At 38.1% G+C, this 19,299-nt stretch overlaps 1 protein-coding gene across 7 annotated transcripts in view; it reads left to right on the top strand.

Annotated features, from left to right (window-relative positions):
* col14a1a (collagen, type XIV, alpha 1a) overlaps positions 1–19,299 on the top strand; it is a 143,710-nt gene that overhangs the window by 118,777 nt on the left and 5,634 nt on the right. For 4 of the 7 annotated variants that reach the window (XM_077209520.1, XM_077209527.1, XM_077209510.1 and 1 more), the window contains 11 exons: positions 654–740; positions 4,181–4,234; positions 4,662–4,706; positions 4,822–4,917; positions 5,029–5,082; positions 9,637–9,690; positions 13,565–13,618; positions 13,889–13,960; positions 16,426–16,461; positions 17,637–17,703; positions 18,759–18,947. In XM_077209520.1, the coding sequence (XP_077065635.1) occupies positions 654–740; positions 4,181–4,234; positions 4,662–4,706; positions 4,822–4,917; positions 5,029–5,082; positions 9,637–9,690; positions 13,565–13,618; positions 13,889–13,960; positions 16,426–16,461; positions 17,637–17,703; positions 18,759–18,947 (808 nt within the window). The remainder of the gene's footprint in view (positions 1–653; positions 741–4,180; positions 4,235–4,661; positions 4,707–4,821; positions 4,918–5,028; positions 5,083–9,636; positions 9,691–13,564; positions 13,619–13,888; positions 13,961–16,425; positions 16,462–17,636; positions 17,704–18,758; positions 18,948–19,299) is intronic. The other 3 variants (XM_077209533.1, XM_077209539.1, XM_077209516.1) reach the window with 1 other exon arrangement.

Here is a 19,299-nt window from a genome sequence, read left to right as displayed (position 1 = left end):
AAAAACACCAGCTTCGACTTCCAAAATCTGCAATGAAACGTTTTATTTTTTTACATTATGGGAGATGTAAAGATAAATTTATCAAATTGAATGTCACAAGTTCTGACTGTTCTTAAGCTCTGACTATGTTGTTGTTTATTTCAGTTTTGACTTGGAAATGAGTAAAGAGTCTTCAAATGACTTATTTTTTAAACAAATACAATTTCCATTATTAATGGTTTTATGTATGCCAGTATTGAAGACATCAGTATCATCATACATTTGAAACCTTAGTGATATCACTTTTTTTGTTCTTTTCCTGTCTTTCTTTTCTTTTTGTCTGCTTCTATAATCCTGATAGAATGTTCTCTTAGTAATCTCAAATCAGCCATTCCGGCAATTGTCCCTAACTTTAAAGATCCACGACCACTCTACAAATAACTCAATTATGTAATCTTGTAGCAGACAAATAAACTTGGTCCTTCTTCGATAGGAAGAACAATATCTCCAGATCACTTGCTGTGTTTGTGCGCTTGCGAATTAATGACTTGAGGGAATTGCACAGACACCCATGGTTGACTTGGATAAATAAAGTTCTGTTGGATTCCTAGAGAGGAAATAATCTGGTGTTTGAAATGTTGTACATCATGTTGTTTTGTTTGTGCTTCCCTCAGAGAGTAGAAGAGGACTGTCCTGCCATGCCCCATGCCTGCAGCTGTGCTCAGGACAGCAAAGGACCGCCTGGACCCTCTGGACCACCGGTAAAACCATTACACCTAACCTTAGAATGGTGGTACTAAACTAAATCAGAGTGGGTACCGGGGAGATTTGTAACACTGAACCAATTGGAAAGGAGGTACAGGGGTGCCAGGGCCCCTGAGGTGACAGTTTTTGTTAGTTTTTTTGTTCAATAAAATATATTTTGAGACAAAAAAACAAACATTTTTTGTTTGGTTTAAAAAAATGATGATTGCAGTCATGTTAATGAATGTTATATTATAGAACTGGAATCAATAAATTTATGAATACAAATTGTAAGTGATTGACACAATATATCAAAATCTGAGATAGTTGTGCAAAAAACGGCTTACAGTACAAATGTCTACCCCAAAATTTCTCAAAAATCTAGTTCTTCTTTTTTTAGCATAAAAGCTATCTGACAGGGCTACTTAAGTTGACAAACTTGCTCTCACACTCCGACATAAAAGCTAGCTGACATACTTTACCTGACAAACTCACTCCACTACTCTAGCATAAAAGCTTTTGTTTTACATAAGAGCTTTTACATGACAGTGATCAGTCTCCAGGAACATTTCAGTGTCTTCCCAAAACGGTAATGGTTCATGGCTTGTTCCTTGTGGGGATCGAACCAGAAACTTTTACGCTTTTAGCCTAAAGCCTTAAGCACACCACACCTCTTTTGGAAAAAACACAGAACGTGTTAAGATGGCGCATAAACCGATTAGAGAAATAAAATGAAATGGAAAGACTATGTAAGATATTGAGAAAAAGACCCAGCATTAGATTGCTCAATTCAACCCGTGCTTCAGGTTGAACTCAATATGGCGGGAACAAATAAATGAGCTCATTTGGAAGGCAGCATCGTATGCACCCTGAGGGAAAATGTATTTCTGAGGCCTCGAAAAGGCCATGGTTTATAAACAGCAGTTCTTTTGAGAAAGTCATTACGAAGAGATCGATTTATCAAAACAGATTAGTCCACTCCTGTCCTGTCTGCGTTTATAGATTCCTTCATCCATACAAGCCCATTTCCATGACCAAGAGGTGGTTGCAAGGAAAACGATTGCATTTCAGTTTTGTATTATTCCTGCGTCTTGATATTAATATTACTGTCATGTGTTCTGAAGCCTTTCCTATGATTACATGTCCTGTTAAATCACATGTATCTCTCAAATTAATATTAATGCTGTATTCTCGACTTACATCGTCACCAGCAGGTTTCGTTAAGTGTGTTTTGAGCAAGCTCATGAATCAAATCCTTGATAAGAACTACCTTATTGCAGCCATTGCCACTGGGGATGCAATTAAAGTAAACACAGGAAAAGGAAGACGTGCAAACAGGGTTAAATTACTCGTGGTTGCCTGCAGCAATGAGGGCAAGAGTTTATGAGGGTCATAAGCAGGTGGGATATTGTTTGAACCAGGTCAAGTTCTCTAGTTCTCTACTGAACTACAGGCAGATTCCATTCTTTCTGATATTTTGAACTATTACATTTTTCAGTGTTTAAAACATTTTGATAAAGCAATTTGTTTGGTTTAATAAATAGACAGTAGCTGTGGACCAAAACCTTATTCCAGCAAGCAAGTTTGCGTTTAAAAGACGTATAATAGCCATCCAAACACGGCCCAGGCGTCTAGGGTAAAACAAGGCAAAATTTGGGCTGTCAGAGAAAATTCAATAAACGTCTAAACCATAGCCCAATAATAGACTAGTCATCAATCACTTAACAAAGAAATGAAATGAGGGAATAAATGAAACCAAACACCTTGTAATTACGGTTTACTTATCTTACTTAAAGGCAGGGTAGGCAATTTGTTTCTAAAACACTTTTTGCCAAATTTGTTTAAACACATTTTAGATATGTATTGGTATATAAAAACAAAGTACTCTGAAAAGGAGTTTATAGAAATAGAGTGTCTGTAGTCCTCTCAGGGCTGCAATAAACACAGCTCATTATTCCATTCGGACCGAGTGCAGTGATTGACTGGGAGACTGTCACTCTCCCTCGTTGCTATAGCTACCAGCCCTGTTGCAATAGGAGCTGCCCACATGCGCACACTCGGTTGACTCGCTCATTTCGGAAGAGGAGAGGCACGTACCTGCCGGAAGCTAGGAAGTCTCACAATTATGGTAGAGAAAGAGCAGTCAAATTCCCAGTACCACCTGTACCTGCATATATAGTCAGCGCAGGCAAACAAGGCAAACAAAGGTGATGTCACTTCATGCACTGTGCTCCTCTCCGCTCGGCGCTGGTAAACGCGTCCTCCAGCTGAGCGGTCGGCATCACGCGTTCATGTGTTTTGGGGGCGTGGCTTTGGAAGGAGCCCAGAAGGGAGGGGGTGGGAGTTTCTCTGTTGGATACTTTCAAAATCCAGCAGTTTTCTGCTAGTTTCTTAAACCTACCTACCCTGCCTTTAATGGAATATCATACATCTCGCAAGTTATTTAGGCAAAAACGACATGTAAACGAAATTCAAGGTTATTTTGGCTAGAAGTGGGTTACTCATCATAGCTGGACTATATCGGGTCTATAGTTAACCTAGACGGTGAAACGCCGGCTATCGCTTGCTGGGAACTTCCTACTTTAACATAGTCCACTGAAGGCGAGTTGAACTGAACCCATTTGCAGTTTGTTGAAAATGTGAACAGACACAAAATAAACAAAAGACTTGACAAAGCGTGAATTGGCTCGACTTGACTTGAAAAAACATGAACATAAACCTGGACTTAACAAACTCACCAAACAGCGGATTACATGAACAATACTAGACGAGAACAATGAGAACATGAGGGCTGTGTACACATGAACTAATCACTAAACAAGGAACACCTGAACACCAAACATGACACCTACATGGGGGACATTTAAAAAAATCATAGGCGTGAAGGCAGTTCCAAAAGTTATGCATCTTAAACGGGTAGTTCACCCATAAATTACTATTATGTTGTTATTTACTTACTCTCATGTCATTTAAAACTTGTAATATACCATACTTTCATTTTTTCCTTCCCCTCCCCCCTCCACACAATGCAAGTCAGTGGGGTCCAATTCTGTTTTTACATCCGATTTTCATTGTATAAAACATTTAGAAATAAATTGAAAGTTTGCTGAGCCCCCCTAGTGGATCCCGGTCCCTTGGTTGAGAACCACTCTATTAGAGTATTGTGCTGTTACCTTAGCAACATGCTAACATCAAACTCTGTTGAAATCAATTGCTAGTTGAGTCTCATTTGTGGTTATGTAGCTTTCCAAATCAGTCCCATAATAGGATCCATGATAGTAAGCACACTGCCTATGTAGGCATCAAGGCAGCTCACTATGCTTTGAAACGAAGCTAGAAAAAGTGTTAGAAATTGCTGTCTTAACATGTACCCCAGCTCTGTTCATTAATAAAATGTATTTGTTTATTCAGACTCTTTCAATTTGTGTTTATCTAATTGTGTGTGTCTGACTCCCAGGGCGGTCCTGGTATCAGAGGTTCAAGAGGAGATCGGGGGGAGCCAGGCTTGACGGTAAAGTACACATACAGTATGCTTCCACAGTATCCCATATGCAGGGCCACCCAGAGCTGTCATGATTTGCCAAATAGACAACAGCTCAAAATGTGGAAATATACACAATGCATGTGCCTCCATGTTGTTTTTGGAAGGTGCAAGTGAGTAAATCTCACTCGCTCAGATTTTTCTAGGAGCTTGCTTTGTTTATTTGCATCTCTTCGTCCAGCTGCAGTTTCCTTTACAGTAATGCCTCTCCAGATGTGTGTGTCCATGCACGGAATGCTTTATGCTCTAGTTCATGCTGGGACAGACATCATATCATTTCACGCTCCAAAGCTTTATGTAAACTTGGTCTAAATGGCCATCGATGAGAAGTTTGTCACAAGCTAGACTGTGACAAGTGTCTTTTGCTTCCTTGATTATTGCATTCCTGATGGAGAAGACGACTGCAGGGCATTCACACTTTGTTTCAGCAGCCCGGCTGGTGGTAGGCCTGAAACGTTACGTAATTATATTGAGGAAAATAAACCCGGCAATGAAACCGTGATGATTTTATAATGAAGTTGTATTTATTAAGATAACGTCCAAACTTAATGTTCAAGGGGCCTCAAGGGCCACCTGGTGAGATCGGACCTTCAGGACCGCAGGGGCCACCGGGTCCTCAGGGGCCAAATGGACTGTCCATTCAGGGGGCACCGGTAAGTTTCCAGAGTCCTTCATTTCTTCTGACTACTTGGATTGTTACACGGAGTTTGTTTCATCTTCATTTTCATTTTGCCTTTTTTCTTTTTCAATTCCTTTCTCTTCAGGGGGCTCCAGGAGAGAAAGGTGAAAAGGGTGAAATAGGTCTGCCAGGTCCTCAGGTACGGGAAAAATATATCGCCCGCATGTCTCATCAGTACTCACGACAGATTTATAACACCCACACAGTCTCTCGTTAGCTAACCCCATCCCCTCCGTTAGAGAGAAATAATTATCACAGTGCCATGAGTGTCTGCGTATGTGAAGCTCATGACTGATAAGTCGTGCATGTGTGTGTCTTTATGTGCAGCTTATCTTGAATTAAAGAAAATTGGCTCACAGAAAAGAGAACACACAAATATAGATAATGTCCTTCAGTTGGCTGCCAAATAGAATCAGCTAGTGTCTTTATGAATTACTCAACTCTCCTGAACTCAGCTTGGAAACTAGCTTGTTAGCGCAGGAAGTCTGCTAGGGAGAAGTGTTGGAACTGAGATACGCTTCTGTGAAATAACCACAAACATTTGAAGCCGGCAGGAGGAAATACATGATTTATTAGAAATTACTTTTGGAATTTCTCATCTTCAGAATATAAAACAACTGATAATTTGGCTGTAACTGTAGCACTGACCAAGTTTTAACTCGTTACTGTTTTTAATAGCAAGAATTTCATTAAAAAAGCAACATTTTGAGCAAAAAGCTGAGAAAATTGCTTTTTTGTTTTGTTTTGGCTACATCCAGATCAGATTTAGAAAAATTATCAAAACATAGATGTAGATCGAGTCCATCAACACCCCCTCAGATTGCACAGTCCTATACTATTTCCTGGGTCGACATTTCATTCGATAACGTTGTTTAAAGGGTTAGCTCACCCAAAAATGAAAATTCTGTCAGTATTTACTCACCCTCATGTTGTTCCAAGCCCGTAAGACCTTCATTCATCTTCGGACCACGAATTCAGATATTTTTGATGAAATCTGAGAGCTGGATCAATCCTCCATAGGCTTCTTAAGGGATTGAAACTTGCCAGCCCCAAAAAGTCATTAAAGACATCGTTAAAATAGTCCAAGTGACTACAGTGGCTCAATCTTAAGTTTATCAAACGACGAGAATACTTTTTCTGCGCAAAAAACCAAAAATAACGGCTTTATTTCAACTATTCATTTCCTTCTCTGTGGGCCTCGAGTCAGTTCACTAGTGTAATGGCATAAGCTTCTGTTGTTGTACGTCACACGCATCACCCACATGACCAGCGTCGGCCAATAGTGAGCCTACGTGTGACGTAGCTCTACGCAATCATACTAAGTGAACTGACTCTAGGCCAACAGAGAAGGAAATGAATAGTTGAAATGAAGTCGTTATTTTTGCTTGTTTTTGCGCACAAAAAGTATTCTCGTCACTTGATAAACCTAAGATTGAGCCACTGAAGTTACTTGGACTATTTTAACAATGTCTTTAATGATTTTTTCGAGGCTGGCAAGTTTCAATCCCTTAAGAAGCCTATGGAGGAGTGATCCAGCTCTCAGATTTCAACAAAAATATCTTAATTCGTGTTCCGAAGATGAACGGAGGTCTTACGGGGTTGGAACAACATGAGGGTGAGTAAATACTGACAGAACATTTTTGGGTGAACTAACCCTTTAATGTTGATGATGGCATTATTTTTCATATGCATCTGCTAACATATGCTTTCGCTTGTTTATGCTGCTTCTTTACATGTCTTTTGATCTGGAGATTCAGTACTCTTTCAGAAGATGTGTCATAGCGCCACCTACTGTATAACAGTGAAAACACGGAAAGTTTGTTTTTTGTTTGTTTTTTATATTTCATTGTATAAATAAATTTCATTATTATTATTATTATAGTATTGGTTTCTTGTTGATTGTCCCAAAATGTAACGTAATATCTGACCCTGGATCACAAAACCAGTCTTAAGTAGCACGGGTATATTTGTGGGAATAGCCAACAATACATTGTATGGGTCAAAATGATCAAATTTTCTTTTATGCCAAAAATCATTGGGATATTAAGTAAAGATCATGTTCCTTGAAGATTTTTTTGTAAATTTCCTACCGTTAATGTATAAAACATTTATTTTTGTGAGTGAATGCAGCACAATCGCGAACATAAATGGACAACTTTATAGGCGATTTTCTCAATGTTTCGATTTTTTTGCACCCTCAGATTCCAGATTTTCAAATAGTTGTATCTCGGCCAAATATTGTCCTATCCTAACAAACCATACATCAATGGAAAGCTTATTTATTCAGCTTCCACAGGATGTATAAATCTCAATTTCAGAAATTGATCCATATGACTGGTTTTGTCATCCAGGGTCACATATGCTGTTCCATGTGGTTAACTGGGAAACATTTGTGCAAACATCAAATGGGACTTGAAGAGTTTTCATTTATAATTTACACTACTGTTCAAAAGTTTGGCATGCATGAATTTGATCAAATGTTACAGTAAAGACATTTTTAAAGTTACAACAGATTTCTGTTTCAAACAATTGGTTCTTTTGCCGAGCTTTTTATGAGATATTTATTTAAGAATCCTGATTTTGTCTCCACAAAAATATTATGCAACCAAACTGATTGAAAATTTCTTGAGCATCAAAACAGCATTAGAATGATTTCTGAAGGATCATTTGACACTGAAGACTGTAATAATGATGCTGAAGACTGTAACAATGATGCTGAAAATATTTATCATAATATTTAACGGTATTATTGTGTAATATTTCACAGTATTTTTTTATCAAATAAATTCAGAAATGCAGCCTTGGTGAATATAAGAGACTTCTTTTAAAAACATTATAAAATCCTACCGACCAACTTTTGAAAGGAAGTGTACATTGTAGAACCAAACTAGGTTTGAATTTTTCATTTAGAGTGATAGTTCTCAAAAACGAGTACTTGGGGTGTGTGGGGGGCAGGCATGTCCATCATTGAGATAATGAAACTATTTTAATTGAAACATAACTTGAGTACTCATGCATATCCCCAAACCAAACCCAGAAAAGCAACTACCTACACATTCCAATTAACCACACGCTACTGCCTAATCACAAGTGCTTGACAACTGTCAATTGACAATCTTATTTTAGTGAGAGTCTAATGTGCCTAAACTCAAAATACAGGCTGGATGGAATTCATATCTTTGCCTCAAGCAGATGTCTTAGACTTTTATGCTTCCAAAGCCTCTTTCAGAAGCTTGTTAAAATTCTCCCTCTCCTGCAATAAGTGCTGGTGTTTAGTTTTCTGCTGAAAGTGTCACCAAAAGGCTTCTAAAACATTCATAGTGACAGTTCCATTTGTTGAGGAATGACTGTTTGATGTGAAGCCAATGACAACCACTCAAGAAAAATCCCCTGGAGTTCTCTAGCCTATAGGGTGATGAAAAGAACATCCTGGCTTTTCCAGTGGCCAAAGTACAAATACACACACATACGTTCCTCAGCCCTCCAGTATAGAAGTCTTGACTTGAGATGGATATCCTCCTTTAAGCAGGGTGGCCATCCACACCCTCGCTTCCATTAGCACCAGGTATTGAGTTCTTTCAGAATTATGTTGGCAGTGAGGAGGAAGTGGTCTTTGCTGTACTGCAGAAGAGACGCTGAGTTCTCACTCAGGGCTAATCTATCCTGTCAGCCTGTGAATTATATTTATTGGCCGTTGGTTTCCAGTCCTCCATATCATGTGTCGCATCTTCTCCTCAGTCTGTCTCTGCCGCTGGCACTGAGAGCCCAGTATAAAATACTGTTAGGAATGCCCTCACACACAGTTTCAGAATTACGAGTCCACTCGTGATAAACCTTAGCCCATTTTAGCCTTTGCAACAGTGAGTGTGTGGTGCTGATATATGGGGGTGGTGTTGAGTTGAATGTCTTGAATTTGTAATATTGTAGATGAAGCAATGAAATATTGTATCATTATGAAGAGGAAGTTTGTGAGACGAACAGGCATTTTCAGTTCATACTCTATAGGAGCTGAGCGGGGGATTGTGGGATTGTTAAAAACGTGATGCAAGTAAAGCAGAGAAACGCTCAACTGATAGATTGAAAATGCTAATCCGTGTGAGATGGAAGCAGTGACGTCTGCGGTAGACATTTCAAACTGTCTCATAATGCGGATCTGTTTTTGTTTTTTTGTGGATTTAAATGATAGTTCACTCTCCTGTCGTTCCCAAACCTGTATGACTTTATTTCATCTGTGGACCACAAAAGAAGGTATTTTGATGAATCTTTCATCATGTTTTATTCTTTCATGTTTTTGTCTATACAATGAAAGTCAATGGGGTCCAAAACAACGCTGGACCTCATTGATTTTTAGACAAACATTTTTTCAAAATATCATCTTTTGTGTTCCACAAGAGCCCACAGTCTTTTGGTTGCCAACCCAGATCTTCAAGGGCAGTTTATATTATCTTTATCTAAGCTATCATAGCAGAGCAGGTCTTCAAGTCACAATGACTCAGACCACACAAATTGTCCTCACTTTCGATTACCTCCTCAACTCTGAGATTGAGCACTTAGATAATGTCAATACTGTAGCCGGTGAGAATGGAATGGACATTCTGTGTATGGTGGCGGCCAGGTTTATTACTCTGCAAAGGCCAAATATTTTGTGAACATCTTTTTCCGTCATTGATTAAGATGTCTTATTTACTTTCAGGGCGTACCAGGTGCCAGTGGAGGACCAGGCCGAGATGGACCTCCAGGACAAAGAGTAAGCAACTTTTGTAACTATACTGTATGATGTTGACATATTTTTGCACAATTAAAAATGATTTTGTGTGATATTTCAGCCTGATCTCATTGCTAATACATAGTTAATTAACATGTAGCATTTGCAGGTACAGAACATACATTTTTGCTATTGCAAAAATGTCCAAATGATAATGTGTTGCAGCCACATCCTCTCTGACGGCCGGTATATAATAGTTTTGTATGAGTTACAGAGCAGAATTTAAGTTATTAATAGCTAGAAATCTTATCCCGATCCACTTTGCGACGCATTTCTCATTCATACGCACATCACCCAAAACACGGCATGTCACAATCTGTGACGAAGCAAGCGAGAGCCAATGAGCAATATGTGATACCTCTGCCGTAAAAAGTGTCATAAAGCTTCTCACTTTTTAAAAATTTTTACATTTTTATAATGGTTGCGAAATTTGACTTTTACCGTCACTGCTGAGAATAGAGATGAAGATCACTGAATAAAGGCTTGAATTTGGGTCTGTTCCTCACAATCACAAGACGCTATGTAATATTTCGAAGAAATTACGCCACAAGCATGTTTTTGCAGTGAGTCTGGGTTGCGTATGTACAGTAAGTGGTACTTCAAACTTCAATTGTTCCACTAAAAAGAAAATTACTACGGAATTTAAATTAAATTGTGTTCACAAATTGTTACATTTGCATTAATGCATTCATTTTTAGAGCACAATTTTGTTTCTTTTGTTTCTCTAGAACACAAGCTTATGTGTTGTTCTGTGTCTGAGCAGATCTGATTACGCTGAAAGAGCCCTGACTCACAGATTCAATATACAGGACTGCTAGTCAATAACGCCACAACCTGAACTAATCAGATCTGTCCCGCTAGACTGTCATAATAAAAGCTGAAAGTGTGTGTTTTCATTATTGATTCTATACCTCGCCTCCAAACCAAATGAAGCAACTTGTGAACAAAGCCTTATTTGATATTACAGAATCACACCTGTGATTCTCCGATTCTTGAGGAGATTTTGGTATGAGCTCACGTGTAACACGTGAAATATAATTGCATCCTCTTAGTCTGGGTGTTTTGAGCTGCATGTGTCGTCACAGATAAAGAGGTGTTTAAATTTTAATATCGCCATTTCTAGATGAAAGTAATAGTAGTCTATACAGATTAAACGCCACTGCAGACTTAACAAAAGGAACACTAGACTCATTCTGTGAACTGTAATGAAAAATATGCATGAGGTGGTTATTCGATTACCATTCCCAAAGCTGTGTAGTGTAATTAAATGTTAATGTCTTGGTGAGACAGGGCAAGTTCGCCATCTCAGTTTAGTAATGAGCAGCATGAGTGAAAATGTTTGAATGAATCTGTCAGTTTGCATTGGAAAAGAAAAACAAGCAGCTGAAATGGAGGTGTTCAGACCACACTGCTGCTTACTGAGCTGATTTAAAGCAGGTTGAGGGATAAATCTGCTGTGGTTTCATTCACAGTAACTCAATATGACAGTTTAACAAAGAAAGCAGATGTTTGGCTTTGAACTTATGATAATCTCTAAAAAGAACATTTGTAAAGAATATTATTATTGTTCCAAGGTTAACTAATGACTGGTTTTATCTGGAAGTGGCACACAATGAAGTACTGAAGAAATGATTCAATACTTCTGGGATTTTCACCTACAAATGGAGTTCATGAAAACACTAGAACAACTGTACAATGCATGGTACAAAAAGATTAACTTTCTAGTTTGACATCACGTTCAAAGTTCAGAAGTTCAGGTGTGTGTGTGTGTGTGTGTGTGTGTAGGGCAGTATTTTCTTCTAGGGCTAGGCAATATATTGAATATTCACAATATATTTGTAATGATTTTGCTGGCAATATAAAATGAAGCAACATTGTGACTATCACTCAAATGTTTCAATAACATCTCTGATATATATGCAGAAAAAAGAGTTTGAGTTGATAAGTTTGATTAATTTCTGAGAATCTAATTAAAGTCTATTGTTATATTGGAGAATAAAGATGAAAATTATATTTAAAAAAAAAATGTTCATTTGGCGAAAAACTGTTGAAAACATGCCTTGATTATTTTTTAACTAGATTTGTTTATTTTTCATCTCATCTAAATAAAATATTTGTTGAATACAGAATCGTTCAAACATTTGAGGCCATTAGTAAGTAAACACACACACACACACACACACCAAAATTTGCAATGTTAAAAAAGTAAACTGTTCTTTTCAAATATATTCATCAAAGAATCCTGACAAAAAAAAGGTTTCATGGTTTCCACAAAAATATTAAGCAGCTGTTTTGAACATTGATGGCAATAAGAAATAGACGGACAGACAGATAGAGTTCAGACATGTCACCGTTGCTGTGAATATTAGTGCCTCATTGCATATGAGCACTAAGCAAAGAGGTGTTTATAGCGTGCTTCCACCATGACTCCATCTAGAGGGAGGCTCGTATCCACCTCAACACACACCTAGAAAGAGAAAAACTTCTGTGACCTCCAGGACTCATATGGGACTGCAGATATTGCTTCAGGGCTATAGCTGGGGTAGAATCATCACCTTTCGCCCCTTTAATGACGTCACTTTGTTGCGTGTACCAGAACTGTTCTGCGGCTTTACACTCTTGAAGTGTGGTTCTCCAAAAGTATGCTACACTTGAGGCATTTTAAATGTTACATAGTTTTCCCTTCCCTCCACTAGACTGTTTCCCAAAAGAGCCTGATATTTAGGGCAATGAAGCATGTTGAGTGGAAGAACTCTTAGACTCAGTTGGATCACTGGCTTAAAGCCAGAACCGTATTATATAATTTGTGCTGACAGATCTGACAGTAAGTTGTTGTTGTTGAGTCTCTATCCCCTACTGAGGTACTTTAGGTGCATTCCAGCATTCTACAGTAAAACAGTAGTGCAATGGATCTTCAAGAGGAGTTCGTTCTACTCCTTCATTTCCACCTGTTCTGTTACTTTGCTGTTAGCGTTTGTGGATCTGGTCTTTTGCATTGGAATCGCTTGCTGTTGAACTGTTCCAAAAAAGGGTTCATGCCGTGAATGTACAAAGGTCAGCCAGAGTTGAACACATGCTGTTCATTTAGTGAGTCACTGATGGATTCAGTGAGTTTTGGCTGATTCAAACTGATATAACTTGTGAGTTTGAGAGTCATTTGCTTGTGAATCAAAAGCTCGAAGGAAACAAAACGACAACAAAAATAAGCCTTTTTTTTTTTACATTTGCCACCTTAATTAAAACTTTGTTCCATTGTAAACTGGGCAAATATGTTATAAAGTATAGAAGGTAGACTTAAGTACATTTTTATTATTACCTTATCGGCTCTTTGAATCAATGCCAGTTTGTTGAAACCTGCAGACTGACCTGCAGGTACCAGTTACTGTTCAACAGCAGGCTATAACGTTTTAGCGTTTTGTTTTTGCATTACATTGCTTTATCGCATCCTGATATAGAAAAATAATTTACGAGCAGCATTGTTTTTCACCAGTGAGACACATTTTTCAGCCCCACATTTCTTTTAAATGCATATCAAAGTTATTCAATTTTTAAAAATGTGTCCCAAGATCATGTGCAGTTTTTCACTCCACTGCACTAGATCTTGTGTTTTAAAAGCAAAGTGTGAACAGCATTGAGAAATGGTTGAGAAACACTGCCATAATGTTTTATCATCATTTCCTTCATTTTAGAAGGAAATCTTTCCTTTAGATTTCCTTAAGAATAATTGGGACCTCCAGGTTTTACTGTTCATAATCTGTGCTAAAAGAATATGCTGTGCTGTATTTATATTGCTGTTCTACAGATTTGCATTTTAAATATTTAAACATGGTGATTATCAGAAATTCTTTCTTTTTAGGGTCTTCTGGGTAAAGATGGACCCCAGGGACGACAGGGCCCTCCAGGACCAATGGTATGTAGTATGATAAAATCACTAGGGGTGCAAAACCACAGAACTGTAGAGTTTAGCTTCAACTGAAAGCTTCAGCTTCAACCTAATGAAATGCACCTGATCCGGCTAATCAAGTCCTTCAGGCTTATTTGAAAACCACAGATATGTGTATTGGGGTTGGAACTAAACTCTGCAGGACTGTGGCCCACCAAGAACTGACTTTTGCACACATGCACTAGACTCTTTAAGTCTTTCTCGTGAACTTTTTTTCCTCTCAATACCTAATTTTAGGGTAGCCCTGGGGCTCCTGGGGCTCCAGGATCAAGTGGACCACCAGGGCCAATTGGTGATATGGGGCAACCTGTGAGTATTGCATTAAAGTCATGTTGACTGAACTGAACTCAGAATGTTGTAGACTGCTGGTCATGTCTCCAGGTTTCTTCAGCTTACTGATATTATTCGGCTCAGTTCTATAAATGTGGTTTTGTGGAGTTTAGTAGAAGGAACATTGAATTCTGGCAGACTGTCCTGCCACGGAGTCATTATCTTGAGTCAGATTACAACATTATTCTCACTGAATTACCAGACAACCCGACCACAGTTGAAAAGGAAGGGAGACCAGAATTTAAAAAAACAATATATGTCAACTTGAAGTCAAGAAAACCGGTCCTTTGGTATCCCACTCAACTGATATTGAATATACTTGCTAAAAAGACCAGCATAATTGGTGACCAGCATGTTTTGGTGTTGGCGTGCTGGTGTTCTCATTAGGCTTAACCAGAAAGCCGCCTTTGGCAGGGCTCAACAACAAGGATGGCCAGCTGGTCCGGGGCCAGCGCAAGACGGTTCAGGCCACTTGACAGAACTTTCACCATGTCTGTGTTACCTGCTCATATTCGGTCTTACATTCGTTAATTTTGCACATCACATCTGTGGTGCAAGTCAGAATGGCAGTACTGTTTTTCATCATATGCCATTATTTTATAGCTGTATATTTTCCAGCTTGTTCATGTTTTCTTTATATATATATACGAAAAGTTAAAAAAAAATCTAAATGTGTTTATTCCAATTGACAACTCAGAATAGTTTTATAGTAATAGTACATTAATGGAATTATGTATTTGGTCTTTGGTGGACTAAAATGGAAGTATGGGCTTGCTACTGCTATTAGATACACATGCATGCTGCTGTGAGCATGTATACTGCGGCTGCATGAGTAGACATACAAATATCCCATAGCAGATTTAGACAGGTGGAGTTGGGGAGGTGGAGGGTTTCAGAGGAAACCAGGAAATCTAACCAGCTTACAGCGAACACTGGACCAGACTATTCAAATGTTGAGCAAGCAGTGTCATTGGCTGCAGAATCAGCAGAGGACAATAAACTTGTGCCATTGAAAAAACAATGTGATTGAATCAGACCTATCAGCCTTTGCCATCTACAGTTTTATGACTGAACTAGATATATGAAGAAAAAAAAATGTACAGGAAAAATAAAAATATTTCTTGTGACAAATATAAAAAATACATGGCTAAAAGAAAAGCAATTATTAGTGTTTTCTGGTGTGGACAGTAAAAATGTTAGCAGGACCAGCAGAAAAATCCTTACTGTTGAGCTCTGCCTTGGTGAACCATATGTGCCAGAAAGACATGCTGGTTTGCCAAACAAGATTCCTTGGTGAACAGAATGATTTTGACGCTCCTCCATCTAGAGTAGGGGTGTCCAATTCCACTCCTGTAGGGCCAGTGGGTTTAGTTTCAACCTGCCCCAACACACCTGCCTTTCTAATAATCATATATAAAACATTGACAATATCAAAAATTATCTATAAAAAGACCATAGGTTTAGAAGCTAGAAATTGATCTACTATATTTATTATGATTTAATTCTGCTGGAGCGGACAGCTCCACATACTGTATATCCTACAGACTGGTAGAGTTTGGGCTGTGAAGTGCTTATTGAAAAATGTACACCATATACAGTCTGACAGGTTAGAGGAAGAGAGGGGGACCTAAAAAACCTCAGGTATTGTTTACACAGAGCCTCTGACTGAAATGTCTATTTCTCATTTGTATGTTAGAAGCACATGAGGGATTCAGTGATCTGAGTTAACACCAGTCTCTATTAGTTTCCTGCTGAGTGACACCTGTATTAATGTTGGAGCTCTATTACCTTGCATTTGTTCTCATAGATTTGTAAAGTAGAACCATATGCTTCACGCCAGTCTTGAGGAACATCTGCAGAGCTCGAATGCAGCGTGGCCTCTCAACACTGATTTGAAACCTGTACATCTTTCCCTTTATAAGCCCTGGAAGAGAGATTGTCAAGAAGATGACAGGTTTATGATCAATTGTAACCCAGTTTATAGTAAAACAGGACTTTGTTATTTCTACTACAATCGAGATATCCAGCCATAACCTCTTGCTCTGATGTGTGAAATTACAAGCAGTACTTTAAATAAACTATGATCATATTCTCTCACATTCTAGCACAAATGTAACATATACTCATGGTGAGTGTCTATGCACCCCAGAGCCTCCAGTGAGGGTTACATCTCATTTTTACCCAGATGTTATGATATCAGAATTGTTTAGCAGCCACGGCGCTCTGGCCACGAATCCCGGTCTGTTTTCCAACACATTAGGTCAGCGATGCATCCATTTTATGCCTTTGGCTCCGTGATCAATTTGGTCCGCTCTCACATTCAAATCTCCCTCTCCAAACAGTCATTAATGTCTTTGTGTTTCTTCTGTCGTTTTCTTCTCCGATCGGTGACTCGCCAAGAATTCAGAAATGTTTGTCTTCACTCTCATTTTCTCTTTTTGCAGGGAACGCCCGGCACCAAAGGCGAGCGAGGAGAGAGAGTGAGTCTCCTAAACTGTCTGCATCTAAACGGTCATGGAGTTTAGATTGGGGTGGTGACACGTGACACTCATAATGGTGTTTTATCAGCGGCAGGATTAAGCAGCTTGCTGACAGGCTTCTTGATAAAAATCACAGCAGCAGTGTTGAATTATAGCTTCTTTATTCACACTCCCTCTATATGCATGGGGTTTTTAATTTAGCCGCTGCGGGAACATTAAGTGTAGTACTGGTGCAGCTTAAGTTGTCTATCAAGCTTCACAGTAAGACTCGGTCCAGAGCTTTCACACAACAATGTATTTGTGTTTTTATTCTGATTTCTTCATTGCTGTGGTACCATCCGCCACACAAAGGGCGTTTGAGGAGTGTTAAGTTGGGTGAATTAAACACCCACGTTGTACAGGCTATTAGCCTCCCTGTAAAGCAGCTAAAGCGAATTTGTGTGTTGGTCTTTATGTCACACCAGTTTGTGGTCTTAATCCAGGCTGAATGCTTGTTTTTGCAGGTGTTAATATTGATGCTAGTGGGTTGGAAAATTCATTAGCACAGAAGAGTATGGTCAAAATAGTTTTATATTTTATTTTATTTTTTTATTATCATTATTTCCTGTAGTTTGGCATACAACAACATGGTTGCTCATTCTAATAATTACATCTGTTTAAAATAATACTCTTTAATATCAAATATGTACTAATATATGAATTGTTTTGCAATTTACATTTATTAAACCCATATCCTCATATAAATTATGCCAAATTATAACTTCTTATTTCTGTATTTTGTTGTTATTTTTAACATAAACATTGCTTACGAAATAATTAAAACTAAAACATTGATCTGGCTTAGAAATAGGCCAATGAAAAAAGTATCCACTTGTTTTCATCTGCCACTAATCTGAATGACCTATTGAAGAAACACATTCTTTTGGTATCGTTCTGAATAACAGAAACACCCTTAATCCAATCAAAATTCACCACTCTAAAGCTCATCCTCAGGAAACTGTCCAGAAAACTGTAAAATCAGGCAAATCAGACTCTCTTTATATGTTCTTTGTTGTAGCTTTCCTTGTATGGAATGTTGGTACTCTTGCCAATGAGTTAAAATGATTATAACATTTAACCTAAAATGACAGAAATTCTGTGACACTGCGTTAATCCCATGTTATGTGTTTCTAAAGGGTGATATACAGTCTCAGGCCACAGTCCGCGCCATAGCGCGACAAGTTTGTGAACAGCTGATTCAGAGTGAGTTGATTATTTGTATATTTTTGCTCGCTTGTGCCTTGTTTAAATATACTACACTATAGTTTTTGAAAGTAATTACTACTTTTAGTCAGGAGTGCATTAAATAAATTAAGTTACTTTTATATTGATCCAAAAAAATTTCATTTCAAATAAATGCTTTTTCTTTTAAACTTTCTATTTATCAAAAAATGTGCAAAAAAGTATCACTGTTTCCACAAAAAATATTAAAGGTATGTAATACTAGGGTGCAGTATGTAATATTGACAGCTAGCAGTTGAATTTGGTACTTCAATCCAAAATTGGAATCCAAACAGGAACGAGCGCAATTGACAATGGAAGGAAACAAGCCTTACTCTGTAAGTCAATATGTCTAATAGGCTTTTTAGGTTGTGTAGAATCTGCAATCTCTGACCCAGTTCATTTGCTGGGTTCCACGGCTGCAATATGCTGTGGGGTTTTTCAGACAACTGGCAACCCGTGGTGTCGAAATACTATTGGGTAAATTGGCAGTTGGCGGGATCACACGGACCAAAACAAAACCAGAAATTCCGACACTGAATGCACATTTCTAAGTAGAGTAACTATGTAGCATTGTGTTTCAGAGAAAGAAGTATGGAAACTTAATATGTTTGCAGATATTTAGGAATTATGCTAGATATTTAGGAATTATGCTAAGTTTTTATGCTTTAGTAGTCAAACAAATTACATGCTGCACCTTTTCAATTTGTATAATAATAATAAATGTCTCATTATGCCGTCATATTAATTAAACATTTAAATTATAATACAATAGAAAACAGTTATTTTAAATTGTAATATTTCACAATATTATTTTTTTTTCTGTGTTTTTGATTAAATAAATGCAGCCTTGGTGAGCAAAAGAAACTTCTTTCAAAAACATTCAAAAGTTTGAATGGTTGATAAGATTTTTTAGTGTGTGTGAACAAGTATATTATCTAACGCTATTCATTTGTCAACCTCATGAAGTCATATAACTGCTGATCTACAAAGTATATCATTTCTCCGCTAATTTCTTTTTCCTCTCTTCCCCTTAGGTCACTTGTCTCGCTACAACTCTATCGTGAACCAGATTCCCAGTCAGTCTGTTTCGGTACGGACCGTACAAGGTCCACCTGGTGAGGCTGGTCGGCCAGGGCCCCCGGGGCCACAGGGAGAGCAGGGTCCTCCTGGCAGACCAGGATTCCCTGGAGCCAGTGGGCAAAATGGCCGCCCAGGAGAGAGAGGTAAATAATTGATATATTGATAGATACCGTGAACTGCTGATACAGTATGCATAGTAGTACGTGCATGGATTTGTTGGGTAAAAAGGCTGAAACAGAATTTTTGAAGATAAAATTGTGAAAAATAGTTTGTGAATCCTTAAAAAAATAATATATAACATAAAAATAATAATAAATAATTGCAAATTTTATGTCAATGGGGTGTTAGATGCATAAACAATGCACAATTTATACAGGATTACTTTCAAAACAGATCTAATAATGAGGGAAATTTGTCTGTTTACTGTATGTTAACATGGAGCCTAAAGAGGAATCCTATTTAGAGGTTCTCTTGTAGATTGTCTTGTAGAAAACC

The sequence above is a fragment of the Siphateles boraxobius genome, unplaced genomic scaffold (genome assembly GCF_051911475.1).
Source record: "Siphateles boraxobius isolate OS27281-9 unplaced genomic scaffold, OSU_SipBor_1 12, whole genome shotgun sequence".
In the NCBI taxonomy this organism is placed as follows: domain Eukaryota; kingdom Metazoa; phylum Chordata; class Actinopteri; order Cypriniformes; family Leuciscidae; genus Siphateles; species Siphateles boraxobius.
This window is presented reverse-complemented; position numbering and strand designations above follow the sequence as displayed.